Source organism: Pogona vitticeps, chromosome 4 (assembly GCF_051106095.1).
Source record: "Pogona vitticeps strain Pit_001003342236 chromosome 4, PviZW2.1, whole genome shotgun sequence".
Taxonomy (NCBI): domain Eukaryota; kingdom Metazoa; phylum Chordata; class Lepidosauria; order Squamata; family Agamidae; genus Pogona; species Pogona vitticeps.
The window spans coordinates 30034865-30055270 of record NC_135786.1 but is presented as its reverse complement, the minus strand read 5'-3'; the positions used below and the strand labels follow the sequence as shown (position 1 = coordinate 30055270).

The following is a 20406-nucleotide window of genomic DNA, read 5'->3' as shown; positions in this document are numbered from 1 at the left end:
GAAATGTCTACCATCCAGCTGAGTCCTTCATGCATAACTCTTGAGTTGCCCTTTCAGCATACAGGCCTCACAGCACCAATTCTACAGAAATTGTCCATAACTGCTACTTCACTAGTCAAAGAGTTTCACTATACTTTCTGTTCTTATGGTGAGTAGAAAATGCAGCAAAGGAAGTGTCTTGGAAGCTGTGTCTCTCTTTGTTAAACTTGCTGCTGAGCCCTGGAGAGGGACACTGGGTCACCAGGTTCAAATTATGCCCATCCTTCTTTAGCCACTAGTGATGCATTCTGCAACCCTAGATACATCAACCTGCAAGGCCACATATAGAGCTTCATAGTCAAGTACAAGATTGCCCAGTAAGATTATGTGGAGAGACTGAGCAGGGCTGCATTGGCACCAAGGCATCACTACTGGCCAAGTCTGCAACAGGGAAGGCTGCTGATGGTATAAATAGGTTCCTTTGGTGAGGTAGGACTTGGATCACACAGGGATCCATGTCAGAGACAGAGCCTGCATGCATTCAGCAAAAAAGCGAACACAAAATTACTATGGCCCCTATGAGACTAGCACATTTATTTTAGCGCAGGCTTTTGTGGATTACAGCACACTTTCTCAGACACAAAAACTCACTCCAGGAGAGTCACACTGAAGTAATTTGGTAGTCTTAAAGATGCTACAATACTTTCCTGCATTTTGTTTTTGCTGAAACACAGGAACACACGTGTCTTTCTCAAAACCACACACATTCAGCAGGCTTCTCTGTGGCAAACATGCTTACATATAGACAATGTGAGGCCAGAGTCAGCAGGAGATATAACGGCAATGGTGAGGATGATTGACCAATTAAAGAAGAGGGCTCTTTTTTTCCAACCTTAAGATATTTTAAGCACATTCGGTTATAACTGAGGCCCAGTGAAAGGAGGTTGGGAAGCAACAAGATGCCACCTTCGTAATTAGAAAGTAATAAAACATTATCTCTCCAAAGATACAATTTTTCAAAGCTTTCTTGGCTGCTCGTTCAACTTGCAAATGAATTTCATGCTTATCTCTCAGTGATTAATTACTGACCAGAAGCATGCTAATTTGAAATGCAAAACTGTGAAATATCACAGCATTAGAAATAAACATCATTTATCTGTTAAGGGAGCTTCATTTCCAACTACAAAGTTGGCTTCACATCTGTATCTGCCCTGGCATAAGGTTCACTGCTTTCAGTTGGGTTTAGCCATAGATTTAGACCTACAGTATTTGAATTAGTTATGATTTGAGAGAATGGTCTGAAGGCATGACATTCCTCTTTACTGATGCAGCTAACCTAAGCAGGTACAGTCCCTTCAGGCTGTTTAGATAGCTTGATGCCAAGAAGCCATGTTGCCTTGAATTATTTTTCTTGAGAAAGGCAGGGATTTGTTTTTGTTTATTTAAACATTAGCCCAGTATAAATGAATTGTTAAGGAATTACTGAGCTGCGTATTTTATATTGTAATGTATTATGGCTCTTGTAGTTCGTCATATGTAATGTTATACCAGATAGCTGACATTTTCTGCTTTGGGCATAGTTGTATTTGTAGAAAATATCATTATAAATAAAACATGTGCAATTAATAAACAACAAATACAATTTGAATCTTATTGGCTTGGAAAAAATCTATGATATAAAAGATTAGAAGACAGCAAAAAGCTTCCAAGCAATTGTAAATGGAGCACTGTAAGGCATTAGCCTTGAACTGGCCTAACTTCAGTCATGCAGCAACACACTGAACATGATCTGATGCTTCTATTGATGCCCCCGAATTTGTTTATTTGCTGTATTTTCTATTATTGCATAATTCATGCCATTTTAAAGAAACCCCATTATCAACGTATTACTTCAGTCCAACAGTCCAATTGTCATTATATTCTTATTTATTTAAAACACTTTCATATTTACATTCTCTATGTTTTCTTATATATTCATCTCCCTCTTCTTCCCCTGCCATTCTTCATTGCCATCATCCTGTGGACTGAATTTAGGGCCTGTTCAGATGGAGGAATTTGGAGCACTTTAGTTCACCATTAAAAAGTTAGTGCAGTCTATTTTGCCTTTCACTTGACCAATCCTTTCATTCACAATGGATATGATTATTCTCATGTGACAAGGATAGATCATAGGTTTTTGGACTGTTGGTTTGCTGGTAAGCAAGGTTTACCTCATTTACTCATAAATAAAGAGGCAGCGGCAGTGTGGCAAGCTTGCAGTGATGGCACTGGTGGTAATGGCATGAGAGGAAAATATGGGGTGAAGACTGGGTAGATGGAAGAGAGTTAAGGTCCCCTTTCCCCCACGTTGGGCTTGGATAGGGCTGCTCTGCCTTGTAGGAGTGGAGCCCATTGAGTTGGCATAGCCTCCCTCGCTTTTTCTCATGGCCATTTTTCAGCAGGTCACAGTGATTGTCCTTTTGTTAAATAATCAAGTGGCATATTGAAGGTAAAGGTAAAGGTTCCCCTTGACAATGTTTGTCCAGTTGTATTCAACTCTAGGGGGCGGTGCTCATCCCCATTTCCAAGCCATAGAGCCAGCGTTTGTCTGAAGACAATCTTCCATGGTCACATGGCCAGTGCGACTTAAACACGGAACGCTGTTACCTTCCCACCAAAGTGGTCCCTATTTATCTACTTGCATTTGCATGCTTTCGAACCGCTAGGTTGGCGGGAGCTGGGACAAGCGACGGGGGCTCACTCCGTTGCGTGGATTCGATCTTATGACTGCTTGGTCTTCTGACCCTGCAGTACAGGCTTCTGCGGTTTAGCCAGCAGCGCCACCACGTCCCTATTGAAATAGCAGTGCATCAATCTAGCATGGTATCAGAATTGTGCTGTGTCAGTTTGAGAAATATTTTTTTAAAAGAAGATGAAAACAGAGGATGAGGTTTTTCTCAGACCTCCCTTTCAATGTCACAACCAACATAATATGTCACATGCTTGTCACTTCAGATAATGCCGCCCACAGCTTCATTTGGGTACAAAATAACCATCCGCATAGGTTACACAACATAATAGAAGTGCACTGAATAGCACCACTCTCCCTCCTGTGAAATAAAACTGAACCAGAAGCTCTAGCACTATGCGAGAGAGGAGTGGGCCAGCTCTTAAGGGGGCAGGATGCATCGATCTAAGTAGAAACACATGTTGATGCCATAATTTGGTTTGAACCAAACCACACCAAAAGTAATTAAAATAATGATTAATATACCCATCTGGACAGGCCCTTCATCAACTAATATTTTGTACCTTTTACATGTCTTTATTCAGATACATCCATCTTCTTTTTTATCCCTGTAGTACTATGTATATATTTATAAACATTTCCCATTGTTGAAGAATAATTCTACTTTTTGAACATTTTCCTGTGTTTCACTTCACTTTTATCTGTTGGATGTTGCTTTCTCAGCTCCTTCGCATGCACTTCATTTGAATGGAAGGTTCCTTTCCCCGCAATCATAGTAAATGGTTGCTCCTTCTTAATGAATTTATTCACTGTTGTTTGTTTATTGCAGAATCTATTTATTTTAAAATATAGTTTCCTTACACAGCTTACTATGCCCACCAAACAAACACAGCTGCATTGAACTAAGTATTTGCATCACAAAAATATGAACTCTTTTGTTATTGTAATACAATAACATGTAGTGTTGTGCTGAAGTTTTGTATGGAATCTTTTTTCAGCACATTTGGTTGGGGTTAAAACGTTCCCAGAGATTAGAGTGAGATTATTTCTGTTAGAAGAGCTGCCGAGATATCTTTTCTTTTCCTTTCCTTAAAAAAATACATGGACAGCCTTGAAATTAAGATGAATTAGCAGGTGATAAAAGGCCATCACTGCAGAGATGCTTTCTTCCCAGCTACCATATGTTTAGACAATGGATACATGAAAACAGAGTTTTTGGTTCCTCCTGATGACAAACAAAAGCAAACATTTTTTAACTTGAGAAAGGTGAAAAATGTTAGAGGTTAATTAAAAGTCCTTTATTACTTAAGTCAGCGCTGCTTCTAATTGCACACACAAACACAAACACACATACATGTATACGTATATGATGTATATGTATGTATATATGTATATATATGTATGTATGTATATGTATTATGTATATATGTGTATGTATGTATGTGTGTGTGTGTGTGTGTATGTATATATATATATATCTGTGTGTGTATATATATATGTGTGTGTATGTATGTATGTATATGTATATGTATGTGTGTGTGTATATATATGTGTGTATATATGTATATGTATGTATATATATATATGTATATGCATATGTATGTATGTATGTATGTATGTATGTATGTATGTATGTATGTATGCATACATACTGTATGTATATGTATGTATATGTATGCATGTATATGTATATATATATATAAAATTTATTCCCATGTAATTATATTTGGAACTGTAGTTTGACTTAATGAATGGATCAGATTAACAATCATAAAATACAAAGCAACTGACAAAGTAAAAGAAAAAAAAGTCCCTTCAATTCAATGGGCAGTTCACTGCATACGCATATATATTGTAAACCTGGAAACACTCAGACACAGATACAGACACACACACATTTCCAAGTCATCTGGATAGCTCAATGAGTAAGGTATCCAGCTGTGGAGACAGAGCTTGGGAATTTGGTTCCTCACTATGTCTCCTGTGAGAAAAGCCAATCTGTGTAGTCTTGGGCAAGCTGAACAGTCCCAGGGCACCCCCAGAAGAAGGGAATCGTAAAGCACTTCTGTGTATTTTTTACCAGACACACTCCATCAAAATTATAAAAACACTGACAAGTTTTACCCCAAAACCTAAGAATCTGTTAAATATTGGCACATTTTATGCTGTTCCTAATATTGATCTTTTTCGAAGCTCTCATGGTGTTATTTCTGAGATCTGCAACTGCTTATAATACTGAGTGAAATTTCTTGATATTTTTCCCAAAGCCCTGATGACTATGGAGACCACAAGCAAAATGTTTCGATTGCCAGATTTTTCTTTTTGTTAGTTTTTCCAATTCTTTATTTTCAACTCTGGCATCCCCTGGAATTGCAAAGTCAATGATCCAGACATTTATTCATTCTATAACTACGTCTGGTGTGTTATGTTCAAGATGTCTGTCACTTTGGATATGGAAATCCCACAAAATTGATTTCATCATTATCTGACACCTTTTTTACCTGGTGTTCCTATGGATTTCTGGAGGCTGGTAAGTTATATTTTTTGCATGATAACCAGTGCACTAACTTTGCCACTTTATCATATCTTTGTAATCTGTTTAATGCAATCTTTGGGTGTGACGTAGTTTCATCTTTTCTTGGCAGAGTCCACACTTGCTATTAGCACTAATTCCTTGGATTTTAGCTTTCACCATATTGGTTTGGGGTGCTTGTTCTTGTGCAGCAATGATCAAGCCTTCTGTTTCTTTCTTAAGGGTCTCCAGTTTTAGCTATACCCATCTCGAATTATTATCATACTTTCCATCAATATTTCTCAGGTGTTGTCCACGTAGTGGTTTATTTTTTTCAACTCTTTAATTCATTTTCAATTTGTTATTTCTTATATTGAGCCTTTGTTTCTGTTGTTTTCAAAATATTCTCCCTTTTCACCGCCTTAAGTAATTTTTCTCTACTTGTACTGATATAATAATTTAGGTTTCTTTTTTCCCCTTTGCTACCTGCTGTATTTGCAGTAATCCACGGCCTCATGGTTTTAAATCTAATCTGTCCACATCATTTTTTGGATGTAGTGCATGATGTATGCTTATTAATTTCCATGTCTTTCGATCCAGTTCTTCTAATTAATTTTGGGTCCAGACTATTATTCCAGATGGGTATCTAATTACTAGGTATATAATTACTGGAACTGCTGATGTATTTATGGTTTCAATTGTATTTCCTTGATACTTGGCGGAACGCCTGCTCCCACCAAGATCTACCCGTGTCACTCGTGTGAGCCAGGAGGTGAGGCTGAGGAGCCTAATGCCGAAGGAGGCCTGGAAGGAAAAGACAAGAAATCGGTCCTTTTCGGCGGTGGCTCCTCGCCTCTGGAACAACCTACCTCCTGAGATTCGCGGGGCTCCCTCGCTGGGTATTTTAAAGAATCAATTAAAAACTTGGATGTTTCGGCAGGCCTTCCCATCAGATAATTCCTGACACCCCCTTTCCCCTCTCCTATAGCTCTCCCTTCCCGTTTACGTTTTGTTATGTAAAAATTGTTTTATATATATATTTATTGTACCATTTTATGTTGTTAGCCACCTAGAGTGGTCCTGATCTGACCAGATAGGCAGGATATTAAATAAATAAATAAATAAATAAATAAATAAATAAATAAATAAATAAATAATCATTTAATTTTGATTTTAATATTTTCCACAGTCTTTGATAGATTCCCTTTCTGTCAGTTCTTTAACTTTTCTGTGCACAATGTTATCTGCTTTTAATATCCCAATGTATTTATAATTTTCATCACTTGATAGTGACTTTATAATATTGGCATTTTAAAACTCTATTCCATCTAGTTTTTGGATCTGTGTGTGTTTAGTCGTTTAGTCGTGTCCGACTCTTCGTGACCCCATGGACCAGAGCACGCCAGGCCCTCCTGTCTTCTACTGCCTCCCGGAGTTGTGTCAGGTTCATGTTGGTTGCTTCGCAGACACTGTCCAGCCATCTCATCCTCGGTCGTCCCCTTCTCCTCTTGCCATCACACCTTCCTAACATCAAGGTTTTTTCCAAGGACTCTTTTCTTCTCATGAGATGGCCAAAGTACTGGAGCCTCAGCTTCAGGATCTGTCCTTCAAGTGAGCATTCAGGGTTGATTTCCTTTAGAACTGATAGGTTTGTTCTCCTTGCAGTCCAGGGGATTCTCAAGAGCCTCCTCCAGCACCACAATTCAAAGGCATCAATTCTTCGGCGGTCTGCTTTCTTTATGGTCCAGCTCTCACTTCCATACATCACGACAGGAAAAACCATAGCTTTGACTATTCGGACTTTTGTTGGCAAGGTGATGTCTCTGCTTTTCAAGATGCTGTCCAGATTTGTCATCGCTTTCCTCCCAAGAAGAAGGCGCCTTTTAATTTCAGGGCTGCTGTCTCCATCTGCAGTGATCATGGAGCCCAGGAAGATAAAATTTGACACTGCCTCCATATCTTCCCCTTCTATTTCCCAGGAGGTGATGGGACCAGTGGCCATGATCTTAGTTTTTTTGATGTTGAGTTTCAGACCATTTTTTGCACTCTCCTCTTTCACTCTCATTACAAGGTTCTTTAATTCCTCCTCACTTTCTGCCATCAGAGTGGTATCATCTGCATATCGGAGGTTGTTGATATTTCTTCCGGCAATCTTAATTCCGGCTTGGGTTTCTTCCAGTCCAGCCTTCCGCATGATGTATTCTGCATATAAGTTAAATAAGCTGGGGGACAATATACAGCCTTGCCGTACTCCTTTCCCAATTTTGAACCACTCAGTTGTTCCATGACCAGTTCTAACCGTTGCTTCCTGTCCCACATATAGGTTTCTCAGGAGACAGATAAAGTGGTCAGGCACTCCCATTTCTTTAAGAACTTGCCATAGTTTGCTGTGGTCCACACAGTCAAAGGCTTTCGCATAGTCAATGAAGCAGAAGTAGATATTTTTCTGGAACTCTCTGGCTTTCTCCATGATCCAGCGCAAGTTAGCAATTTGGTCTCGAGTTCCTCTGCCTCTTCGGAATCCAGTTTGTACTTCTGGGAGTTCTCGGTCCACATACTGCTGAAGCCTACCTTGTAGGATTTTGAGCATAACCTTGCTAGCGTGCGAAATGAGTGCAATTGTACGGTAGTTGGAGCATTCTTTGGCACTGCCTTTCTTTGGGATTGGGATGTAGACTGATCTTTTCCAATCCTCTGGCCACTGTTGAGTTTTCCAAACTTGCTGGCATATTGAATGTAGCACCTTAACAGCATCATCTTTCAAGATTTTAAATAGTTCAACTGGAATGCCATCACCTCCACTGGCCTTGTTGTTAGCCAGGCTTTCTAAGGCCCACTTGACTTCGCTCTCCAGGATGTCTGGCTCAAGGTCAGCAACTACATTGTCTGGGTTGTCCGGGATATCCAAATCTTTCTGATATAATTCCTCTGTGTATTCTTGCCACCTCGTCTTGACGTCTTCTGCTTCTGTTAGGTCCTTCCCATTTTTGTCTTTTATCATGTTCATCTTTGCGCAAAATGTTCCTCTAATATGTCCAATTTTCCTGAACAGATCTCTGGTCTTTCCTTTTCTGTTATCTTCCTCTATTTCTTTGCATTGTTCATTTAAGAAGGCCCTCTTGTCTCTCCTTGCTATTCTTTGGAAGTCTGCATTCAAGTTTCTGTAACTTTCCGTATCTCCCTTGCATTTTGCTTCCCTTCTCCTCTCTGCTATTTCTAAGGCCTCGTTGGACAGCCACTTTGCTTTCTTGCATTTCTTTTTCTTTGGGATGGTTTTCGTTGCTGCCTCCTGGACAATGTTACGAGCCTCTATCCAAAGTTCTTCAGGCACTCTGTCCACCAAATCTAGTTCCTTAAATCTGTTCTTTACTTCCACTGTGTATTCATAAGGGATTTGGTTTAGATTATACCTGAGTGGCCCAGTGGTTTTTCCTAATCTCTTCAGTCTAAGCTTGAATTTTGCTATGAGAAGCTGATGATCAGAACCGCAGTCAGCTCCAGGTCTTGTTTTTGCTGACTGTATAGAGCTTCTCCATCTTTGGCTGCAGAGAATATAATCAATCTGATTTCGATATTGCCCATCTGGTGATTTCCATGTATAGAGTCGCCTCTTGTGTTGTTGGAAAAGAGTGTTTGTGATGACCAGCTTATTCTCTTGACAAAACTCTATTAGCCTTTGTCCTGCTTCATTCTGAACTCCAAGGCCAAACTTCCCTGTTGTTCCTTTTATCTCTTGGCTCCCTACTTTAGCATTCCAGTCCCCTAGAATGAGAAGAACATCTTTCTTTGGTGTCAGTTCTAGAAGGTGTTGTAAATCTTCATAGAATTGTTCAATTTCAGTCTCCTCAGCAATGCTGGTTGGTGCATAAACTTGGATTATTGTGATGTTGAATGGTCTGCCTTGGATTCGTATTGACATCATTCTATCATTTTTGAGATTGTATCCCATTACAGCTTTTCCCACTCTTTTGTTGACTATGAGGGCTACTCCATTCCTTCTACGGGATTCTTGCCCACAATAGTAGATATGATAATCATCTGAGCTGAATTCGCCCATTCCTGTCCATTTTAGTTCACTGATGCCCAGGATGTCGATGTTTATTCTTGCCATCTCCTGTTTGACCACCTCCAGCTTCCCAACATTCATAGATCTTACATTCCAGGTTCCTATGCAGTATTCTTCTTTGCAGCATTGGATTTTCCTTTCACTTCCAGGCACGTCCACAGCTGAGCGTCCTTTCGGCTTTGGCCCAACCACTTCATTAGCTCTGGAGCTACTTGTACTTGTCCTCCACTCTTCCTCAGTAGCATGTTGGACGCCTTCCGACCTGAGGGGCCCATCTTCCAGCGTCATATCTTTTAGCCTTTTGTTTCTGATCATGGGGCGTTCTTGGCAAAGATACTGGAGTGGCTTGCCATTTCCTACTCCAGGTGGATTGCGTTTAGTCGGAACTCTCCACTATGTCCTGTCCGTCTTGGGTGTCCCTGCATGGCATAGCCCATAGCTTCTCTGAGTTACTCAAGCCCCTTCGCCACGACAAGGCAGCAATCCATGAAGGTTCTAGCCATGCTGTATAGACAGAGCTGCCCATTTATCAACTCCAAATTTCATTTGGATATCTTCACTAAATATTGACACTGTATTTAGCACTGATTCTATCTGTATTCTATGATGATGATTCCAAGGGGGAATGGTTTTTAACAATCACCAAAACATATCCAAAATGTGGGCGATGCTTTCAGCAGAAGCTGGACATCTAGAGGAAGTTAGAAGTATTTTATGAAAATCTGAAATATTTGTGAAGTTGTTTATTGAGCTGCTGCCCGAGGAGCTTCATGCTTTAGGGATTGTTGGGATCACAAACTCAAGATGGTTAATCATCATAATAGCGCCATAACAAAAAGAAACAAGTAGCACAGCCATCTGGTCCCCCAAGCAAAATCCAAACATATGAGAAAACTTTAATGCCAAATATGCCCTGCAATTGAAGGTGACGCTGTTTTCCAATGGGGACATGAAGCTTTGTGTGAGCACAAATAGCCTCATCCTTTCCATTTTAAAATGCAACTTGACACTGATGGAATGCACTATTGTACGCATGGCATTTTCACAATAAAAATTGGAAATTTACAATGACCATTTCACTTCACAGTGAATGTTCTCTGTGTGGTAAGACCACTAGGGTTGATATATAAAACAAAGGTTCCATTCCTTTATTGACCCATCACAATAATGTTTTCAAAATATAGTGCCTCCTTTGATAGTGGGGCTTTAACATATGAATGTCCAAATGCTAAAAGTCTCCTTTTTGTAAAACCAATAAAAGTAGAACAGCCGAGCGCCAAATTGAATCTAGCAGCTCTATTAGCACTAAGTCCCCCATTTCTTTCAATTTTTTTCTTAATTTTCACTTTATTTTCAGGCTAGATTTCTCCCTGGTGAACTCACCTAAATTTATTCTTTGAGGATCATTATTTTCTATCTGGCATTTGTTAGATGTCCTGTCCTTCCTTAGACAGAATCCACAGCAAATAAGACAAAATAGTGGATGTGATTAGTCTCCAGAGAGTCTGTGTTCACCACTTATCTGTAGCTAAATAATAAACCTTTCTCTCAGTGGAAAAAAATATTTTAGGCATGAAGAGCTGTGTTGTTATGAGAGCCAAAATGTCTTGATAATACCAACAAATGGTGAAAGAAGACAAAGCTTGTGTACATTTAACCCCTTGTTAATCCTTTCTGAAGGAAGTCATGAAGACTGACATTCTAAATCTGACTTAAAGGAATAATGCTTTAAAAAGATGACGGCTTAGTAACAGGAATAGAGATGGGAACAAAATGAACCAGAAAGCAAAAAACCCATGAATTGGACCGTTGTGTAGTTTATTTTGGGGTGTTTCAAGGAAATGTGCCTATCCAAAACGAAATGAAACAAATCATCAAACTGTTATTACGGATGGGAATTTGTACCTTTCATGATTCATGCAATTTGGGAATTTCAGGAGTGGTGGAATGGTCCCCACATAAGTCAAAGATGCCGAACTTGCAGCAAGTCTTCAGCTGACTCTCCTTCCCACAGATAAATTCAGTGAAGATTGAATTTGGAACATCTGAGTTACAGCCTCCCAAACAAAACCTGGAAGGAGTGGGAACGAGAGTCAGTTGAAGACTCGCTGTGAGTTTGGCATCTCTAACTTGCATGGGGGCCGTTCTACTGCTCCTGGAATTCCTGAATTGTATGAATCGTGAAATGGTTTATTTTGTTGGAAAGTTCAAGGTCTGAACCACGAACGACCACACACCACATTTTTCCCAGTTTGTGCCCATCTCTAAACACGAATAATGAAAAAACAACCAATCAACTATTTGTTTTATAGACAGCATCTGATTAGGAAGTATATTCTCTCCCACAAACATCTGAAGCTGCAGTTCTGCCCAGTTGTTTGTTTGTTCAGTATACCCGATCAGTGCATATTTTGTGCACATTTTTCCCAAATATGTCCTTTTATTGTGTGTAGGCATCCTTCAGTCTTGAAAGACTATGGTAACGTGCTCTGAATACAGGTCTTGGAGGAGTGTCTAGTGTGGCTGAGAAGGCCAATTTGAGAGTGACAATCCCTTCCACACTGAAGACAAATACAATCTGTCCCTTGTCCACCTGATTTTGTTGGTTTCGGGACTGCCTCTTTGCCTCAGCCTGCTGGACAAGTATCTCTTCAAATTGGGAGAGGCCGTGATGCACCACCTGCATCCAGGCTGAATGCTCAGAGGTCAGGGTTTCCCATCTGTTGAGGTCCATTCCTAAGGCCTTCAGATCCCACTTGCAGATATCCTTGTATCGCAGCTGTGGGGTGCTTTCCCTGCACTAATTCTCCATACCGGAGATCCCTTAAAGCAGGCTAATGGAATCCAGGCTGCCCTTTGCAAAGATGGCAGCTTCAGCTTCCCTACTCTAAATGAAGCCACAGCTGCCATCTTTGCAAATGGCAGCTAGTTTCCCTTTCTACAAGCCATGGCTGCGGAGGCCTGTTGGAGACCTTGGCAGCAGCGGTGATAATTATGGTAAGGGGGTGTTGGTGGGGGTGTCAGGAGGTGGGGGTAGGGTGGAGGTGGGTGGCAGCAGTGCTGCAGTGGGGGGTGGTAGTGGGGGGTATGGTGTGGTGGTAGCAGCAGGGGGTGAGGAAGGTGTGTGCATTTTTTTAGCAACCCCCCATGAATCGACAAATAAATTTGTTATTTGTCGGTGCATGGGGGCAACTTCGTGCTTTGTGAGTTGTCAACTGGTAAAACGCTTCCATAGATAACTCATTGATAGCTCTGTTAGGATTGCTGTAAGTCTGACTTGATGGCACATAATAGACAACAGTCAAAACAGTACCTCTTGCTAACACTACCCACAAGATTCTTATCCCCATGAAGAGCTGTAAACAGAGGGAAAAACTGTCTCATATGCTATACTGTTACATTGAGAGAAGAACCGTGAAACCAGGAAACCATTGTTCTCCTTCCTGTTTTCATATATACTTTGTGGTGGAGAAAGATTCTGGGAGTTTTAATCCAAGAACATCTGTGAACCCAAAGTTGAGAATCACTGTAATAAAGTAAATATGAAAATAGGAAGGAGACCCAAGGTTGGCAACCATTCCTCAATTAAATACGATGGAAAGGAAGAGCAGAATACTCATTCTACTGAGAGAAATCAGAATTTTCAGAGAGAAAATTCAAAAGAGAGAGAGAAAATCGGAAAGGGGGAAAAGAATAACAAAGAAACTGAGTTTAAAACTATCAAATGGAAATGTTAAAAAAAACTAGGAATATTTGTGCTCTTGTTCTTCTCTTGCCCCCCTCCCCCCCCCGTTATCCTCTCAAACATAGCCCCTCTCTGCTAGATGCTTACAGATACAGACAGGAAGTTCAGTTCAGTTTGAATTTGCACCTACAGGAGATGATGTTGCCATATCTATTCTTATTGCGGTTTTCGTCTTCCTTGGCTGTGTCCCAAGACGCTGTCTGCCCCTCGGGTAGAGCCTGCAAAATAAACAACAGCAGAGTGTTTATGAAATAGCCAATGCCTTGAGGTGTTTTAACATAACAAAGTGGGGGTAGGAAAATGCAGCATATAATTTAGCACTCAGCCAAGCCAACTGTTTTTCTCAAGGAAAGGGCACATTTAATAATACAGTGATGAAGAGACCATTAGCATCCTATGGCTTGTGTTGGCTTACAATTGTTTTCCCAATGCAACTGGAACAAAAACAAGTGGGAAGGATTTTGCTTCTGGCTTTGTAATCATTAGGTTTTGTTTTAAATTAATGTACCATCTCTAACATGGGGGATGCAGATCGTTTCTCTTGTGCCTGTGAAAAATACCAGCATGCAAGTGAAATATTTAAATTATAGATGGAGATGGTGTTTCTGTAATAAAAATTAAGAAGTAAAGGTATGTCAAACTCTTGAGTTCTATAAATCCCGCCTCTACTACATCTATGTACATAACAAAGATGCATACACACTCGCACCCTACTCCTGTGACAATTTTAGGTGCCAATTTTGATACATTAGTTCAGCTCAAGGCCTTTCTAATTAAAGAAGAGCTACTACATTTGTTCCACTACAGCCTTTAATTTCATCCAAGAACAGACATGAATGTACAATCCTTGCACCAACCCCGTAGGACAAGGACATAGAGTTGTTTTCCTAGCAGTTGCCCTACTAGAGCAGAACTTGCATTACTCAACTGTTGCTAAAATTTGAGCCAGAAGTGATTGTTGCTATTTATTTATTTATTTATTTATTTACATTTCTGTCCTGCCTTTCTCCCACTAAATCTTCTAATCTCAATTGCTTGCTGAGTCCCAAAAAGGCTCAGCTAAAGAGGCAGACATTCAATTGCTGATAAAAGGAAGGGAGCCAAACTTAGCAAGAGAGTGAGTTCCATAATCTGGGAGCAAAAAACAACCTTTTTCGAATCCTCACCAAGCTTGTTTGTGAAAGCAGTGGGAGTGAAAGAAGAGGCTGTCTTGCTATTTTGCTTAGACATGGAGATATGGTCTTTAAGATAGCATAGATCCAAGCCATAAAAGCCATTAAAGGCCATGACCAGCAGTTTGAATAGAGCCAAGAAACAAACCGGCAGCCAGTGAAATACTTGTACACGGGGGAGGGAGTGTCACACAATCTCAGTAACTATCCCTAATCAACAGGTTTGTTTTATTAAAGTATGAGATTAAATGCAAGTTTAATTTTAGAAGTGTAAGATCAAATGCCTGTGTTGTTGGGCAGGGGAAAAGATATTTTGAATTAATATAGAATTTCAGTGGGTAGTTTTATTGGAAGGAAGGAAGGAAGGAAGGAAGGAAGGAAGGAAGGAAGGAAGGAAGGAAGGAAGGAAGGAAGGAAGGAAGGAAGGAAGGATTGATTGATTGATTGATTGATTGATTGATTGATTGATTGATTGATTTAGAATAGGCAAAAAAAGATCTTGGATGGCTATATCACTCTGTGATAAAACAGACTAGAAAGTGATGTTGGTAATCGTAAACTGTATTAAGACCAATCAAGATGAAGCTCACTTTGGAAAACAAGCAGCATCTTCCCTGTCCAATTTTCACATCCACACATAGTGACAGGGAATATCATAATTAATACTTGGCTGGGAGACTACCAGAGAATTTCAGGTACTACACTGGGGAAAGACTTGCAGCAAATCACATGCTTTGCATGCAGACAGTCAATCATCAGCATCTCTAGATAAGGCTAAGAAAGAATCCCACCTGAACCCCTGGAAAGTCACTCTCACTCAGAAGTTGTCATTACTGGGCTAGATGGACCATTGAGATGATTCGTTATAAGACAGCATCTTGTTATGTTATGAAGTTGCCCCGAGTTCTTGCACTTGGGAATCTATTCCCATAATTTGAGTACCAACCACTATTTAGACGAAAATAGAAAAAGAAAGTGGTCATATCCCTCTCATGAAGCTGGCTCTGTCAGAATACTGAATGGCAGCATTAAAGTTGGCACAGGTTTAGGATTCCTAGAATAGAGCCTTATCCTGTAATCACAAATTATGCTCAATTTTCACTCATCATTAGGAAGCCACTTTTCCTACTGCTAGAACTAATAGGCAATTTGCTAAAAGCCACAAGTGCTAATGCACTTGCTTTTTTCTTGCAGTGCTAGCTGTTTCACTTGTGATGCGAGTGAAATATGCTAATGTGAGATTATAATTTCATTGCTTAAAAGGGCTCCTCGAGACATAATGTACTACAGATCCTGTTCTGGATAAGGAGAGATCTAGCTCAAATCAGCAAATGGGGAGATCTTTGATCATACATCCATTTCCTTGTACAAGGTAAATGCCACCTAACAGGATCTAATGTCCTGCATGGGTGTGGGAGACAACAGAAAAAAGTAGATGAAGGAAACTATTTTTTTCATCAAAGAGAGGAATAGATGTGTTGTTTGTACAGCAACTTGAATTCTCATTATCTGCAATTGATGCAACTCCCCATCACATTATATACCTACTTCTCCAAATATCTGTTTAGTTTGTTATCGGATATACATTGCTCTCACTTTAAAGCTTCTCATCAAAGCAGTGGGATTTTGCTTCCAATTAAAACAACAACAACCCTGGGATTCTGTTTTTAAAAGTCATGGATATAACACAGACATGTCAGGAGATAACTGGTAACAACAACTCACAAATTTTCTGCCCATTAAAATTATAAAGATGGTTGTTTGCATAATCAGATCTCAGTCTCCGTATCCCTAGTATAAAATTTTGCTGTGAATTAATTTCTATAACTGTATGGGAAAGGTGAGAGCTGGGTGGATAGCTGAGGTTTAAGTATCTGGCTACAGAGCCAGAGGTTGGATGTTTGATTCTCCACTGTGCCTCCAGGGAAAAAGAGCCAGCATGGGTGGCCTTGGGCAAACTGCACTATCCCAGGGTGCCCCCTGAGGAAGGGAATGAATGAATGAATGTTTATTCTACTGCCAAAGGTGCGATAAAGGAAGGGAATGGTAAACCACGTGTACTCCCTACTTAGGAAACCCTGGAAAGAGTCACCATAAGTCGGTATTAACATGACAGCACATAATTATTATGGGAAAGATGCAGTAAAGCAATGCTGTGAAGTATACTGTTTTTCTCCCTAACTTTCCTCATAGTACAATTGGCATTTGGAATATTTTGAGGCAAAGGTACTTAGGGTGCAATTCTAAGGAGCCAAGGTGAGTGACTGAAGGCCAGTGGAACTGACACTGGACCGCTGACGGTTGTGCTGAATCCAAACCCTTTCCAGTTTAAGGGTTTGGGGAATGATGATGTGGATAATTCTGAAATGGAATCTAATGTGTTAGTTATAACATCGGAATATTTAAAGAAAAGGACAGAAATACATTTCACAGTTTGGCAGTTGTTATATGACCAGTGACCTCATTTACACCATGAATTTATGAGAAAAGTGGAATATGAAAATTATATTCAGGCACTGATTTAAACAACATTAACAGCTATGTACAACATTCATGACCATGAGTGGTTCACTGGCTGAAGCCTAGAAGAAAGGTGTTTTTGCTGTTCTCAACTTTAAATATATTTGCATTTTTTTCTGAGATGAAGTACAATTTTGCAGTAATACTATAAAACGTTTTTGTTATTATCTTTCTATATAGATGCTACAATTCCCAATCCTATCCATTTGTATTTCACTGTAAGCACAACTGATCTGAAAGAAATAAACGAGTATAATTATAAGAATTCTGAGTTATATTGTATGTTGGTTGTTGTAGGTTTCTTCAGGCTGTTTGGACGTGTTCTAGGTTTTTTTTCTTCCTAATATTTTGCCAGTCTCTGTGGCTGGCATCTTCAGAGGACAGGAGTTAGAACTCTGTCTGTGTTCTGTTCTACTCCTGTCCTCTGAAGATGCCGGCCACAGAGACTGGTGAAATGTTTGGAAGAAAAACCTCCAGAGATGGCCAAGCAGGCAGAAAAACCTAAAACAACCATTGGATCCTGGCCATGAAAGCCTTCAAGAATATATACTGTATGTTAATTGGTATCAATGGTCATTGTGAAAAATAGGTTTAGCCACTAAGCATAAGCAATGAAGATCTCAAGAAGCTTTCAAGCTTTCAAGAATCTCTGTTCCTCATCCTTTCTGAGGCCAAAACTACACATGAACTAAATGTATGTCTTAAGCACATCAACATTATTTTGAAGCAGATGAAGGGGAATCTGATAGGAAACATGGTGTGCAGGGAAAGGAGATGTATCTGTCTTTCCTCAGCTATATCCTGGAGTAGATTGCCTCCTATTGTCATAATCCTCCTCCCCAAGCAAAAGAAAAAATAATCCCCAAAACTCTTCATATTGTTGTCAATAGGAGTTTTAAAGGGTTATTAGCATAGGGGGAGACAACTCTGTAGCAACCATACAGCAGACAAGGTAAGAATTTAACTTCCCTTCCCAACACACTGTGGCTATAACGGCCATTGTATATGCATTTATCTACAGTATTTTCATAGATGACTAGAATGGGTGGATTGCTCACCCCAAGACAGCAGGTTGAGATACTCCCATGTTCATACCATGAGTCACCCCAGCTCTTTTTAAAAAAGAAATCTGATATGCTTCTCATTGACCACCCATTCCCAAAATAAAGAGATGGACACAGGTATTGGATTTAACAAGGGCCACTTTATTAACTATACATTTCCCACCCTGAATTTCCAGAGGGGCCTGAACATAGTGCAGATACCTAGGGAAGGCTCCAGGGGTATCTCCTACCTCTTTCCTAACCCCTAACGGGCAATTCCCATGGCCCTGATCTGAGCAGTCCCCGGACAGCTTGTACCAGACTAGCTATTATTGGGGGTCCCTCGCCAGCCACCAACTGTCCATTTCTCCTTACTATGGACAGCCAGCGGTCAGGCCCCGTAGACCCTCCTTATTACGGCAAGCGAATCTCATGGCAAGTGAAGCATCCAGTATAATAAAGTGGTAGAAACAGCTGTGTACCATTTTGGTCAGTAAGTAAGTGTTAATATTTTGAATAATCTCACCATGCAAGGAGGCAAAAAAAAAAAAAAAAAAACCCCATACACACATCTCCCTGTCAATGAAAACTAGAAGAGCAGGCAGAAGGCGGCCTATGACAGACAGCTGTTTACACAGGGAAGCATTCCAAATTGGGCCACTTACAATATGAAGTGATGCCATCCACTTCACCACCTCTTGACTTTACCATTAAACTCTTTTGCGTCTCACTGGAAATTTGCTGAGGACTGTAACAATTGAGCAGGTTGAGTGCATCCAATTTAGTGCTTAACTAGCTTGGTGATGGAGAAAATGAAATTTTGGTGGTTCATAGACTTTATATGATCAATCTTTAGAGGGCAATGAAATAGCCATAATAGAAAGACCAAAAAGAGAGGTGGGAATAAAAGGGAGAAACGGTGCAGCATGGTAAGCTGTGCTGCCTGCTGGGTTCATGACCACTCATGTTGAGTATGAACCTTGAAATTGTTTCCTTGGCATCTGTTACCAAGGTTTCCTTGATAGTGTTACTACCTCCTCCTTCTTTTTTAATGTCCTTGCATTTGGAAGCACCAAACAATTAGTTTGGAGGAGCAGGAATAGATTTTCATAAGTGGCAAAGCTCCTTGAAGCTGGAATTGAAAATTAAAACCTGGATCTTACTTGCAGTTAAGAATTTAAGCAACTTTATCGGAGGTTATCTGTTAAGAACAATTCAGTTCATCACTGTCCATTAAACCCCATAAGGAATCTTACCTATATTTTACAAAGCTGCTTAGCCTATGTCGCAAACAATTCTAATATCTTTCAGAAGTCATGTTTAGTTTCAGAGATTACTGCCATTTTGTGGCCGAATGGGTAATGCATTATTTCAAAACATATTCCCAGGTATACAATGTACAGGCAAACCCACATCTGTAATTTTGTTACAGTATTTCAAATTAACATTGCTGAATTTGTCAAATGCATGACCAATGGCACAAATGGGGCCACACTTGGGCTGACAGTCACCAAGGGGAAGGTGGCTCGAGGTCTGGGGGTGGTCAAATTTGGTCCAGCCGGGGTCTCACTGTCTTCAGGACTGTGAGACCTTGGGGCTTGGCACTCGCCCATTTGTTCAGTATGGGGTCCCGTGAGACCCTGATGCAAAACCTGATTCCGCACTAATGCGGGGGGGGGGCTTTTACGATTGACTATAATGGTTATTTAATAAAGTGTGGCCCATATTTTATCCCATAAAACCTGTCTCGCCTCATTATTCTGGAGTAGCGGGGCAAAGACACATAAAACAGGACAGTCACAAATGGGCCCACCTCAACTTGCGTTATAGCAATTCATCTAGCACATTTACCAATTATTTATTTAAGTGGAGATGAGAATATACCGTTTTCCCGAAAATAAGACCTAACCTGAAAATAAGCCCTAGTATGATTTTTCAGGATGCTCATAATATAAGCCGTAACACAAAAAATAACCCCCAGTTAAGTGAAATCCTGCCCTCCACCATTGTGCAGCAACCAGAAGAAGATGAAATGACTCTATTTAAGACCTTGTCTTATTTTCGGGGAAACACGGTAGTTGAAATTTAAGTTTGTGTGTGTGTGTGTGTGTGTGTGTGTGTGTGTGTGTGTGTGTGTGTGAGAGAGAGAGAGAGAGAGAGAGAGAGGTGTCATATACAGCTGAAACAAGAAATGAAGGGAAAAGAGCAGTCAATGGGAATCAATGATTGATGAAACCAGCTCACAGTAAAGTTTCATAATAGCAAAACCATTGGCTGTATGTCACTAAATAGATTGTAATTTATGAAACTTGCGAAGAGAATTAAGGACAGAATGGGATCTTAAAAGGCCAAGTAAATTTGTATGTGACATAGACATGAACTTCAAACACTGCCTTTTAAAAGGTAAAATGATTAATTAGCAGACACACTGAACTACAGGCTTGAAATACAAAGCTCAGTATCCTACTGCTGAAGTGTGGAGCAGACAGGCAATCATATAGTCATTTCTTCTGCTCCAGTAGGCTTCCCAATGCATGACCAGTCTCACAACGAATGGAAAAACAGGCTCAGGATATGAAGTCTGATGGAGAAGGAAGGCAAATATATATGTGATTATCTGTCTGCTCTACATTTAGTGAAC

At 40.1% G+C, this 20406-nt stretch overlaps 1 protein-coding gene across 39 annotated transcripts in view; it reads right to left on the bottom strand.

Annotated features, from left to right (window-relative positions):
• PTPRT (protein tyrosine phosphatase receptor type T) overlaps window positions 1-20406 on the bottom strand; it is a 716634-nt gene that overhangs the window by 61376 nt on the left and 634852 nt on the right. For all 39 annotated transcript variants that reach the window (XM_078393145.1, XM_078393157.1, XM_078393154.1 and 36 more), the window contains one exon: window positions 13161-13248. In XM_078393145.1, coding sequence (XP_078249271.1) covers window positions 13161-13248 — 88 coding nt within the window. The remainder of the gene's footprint in view (window positions 1-13160; window positions 13249-20406) is intronic.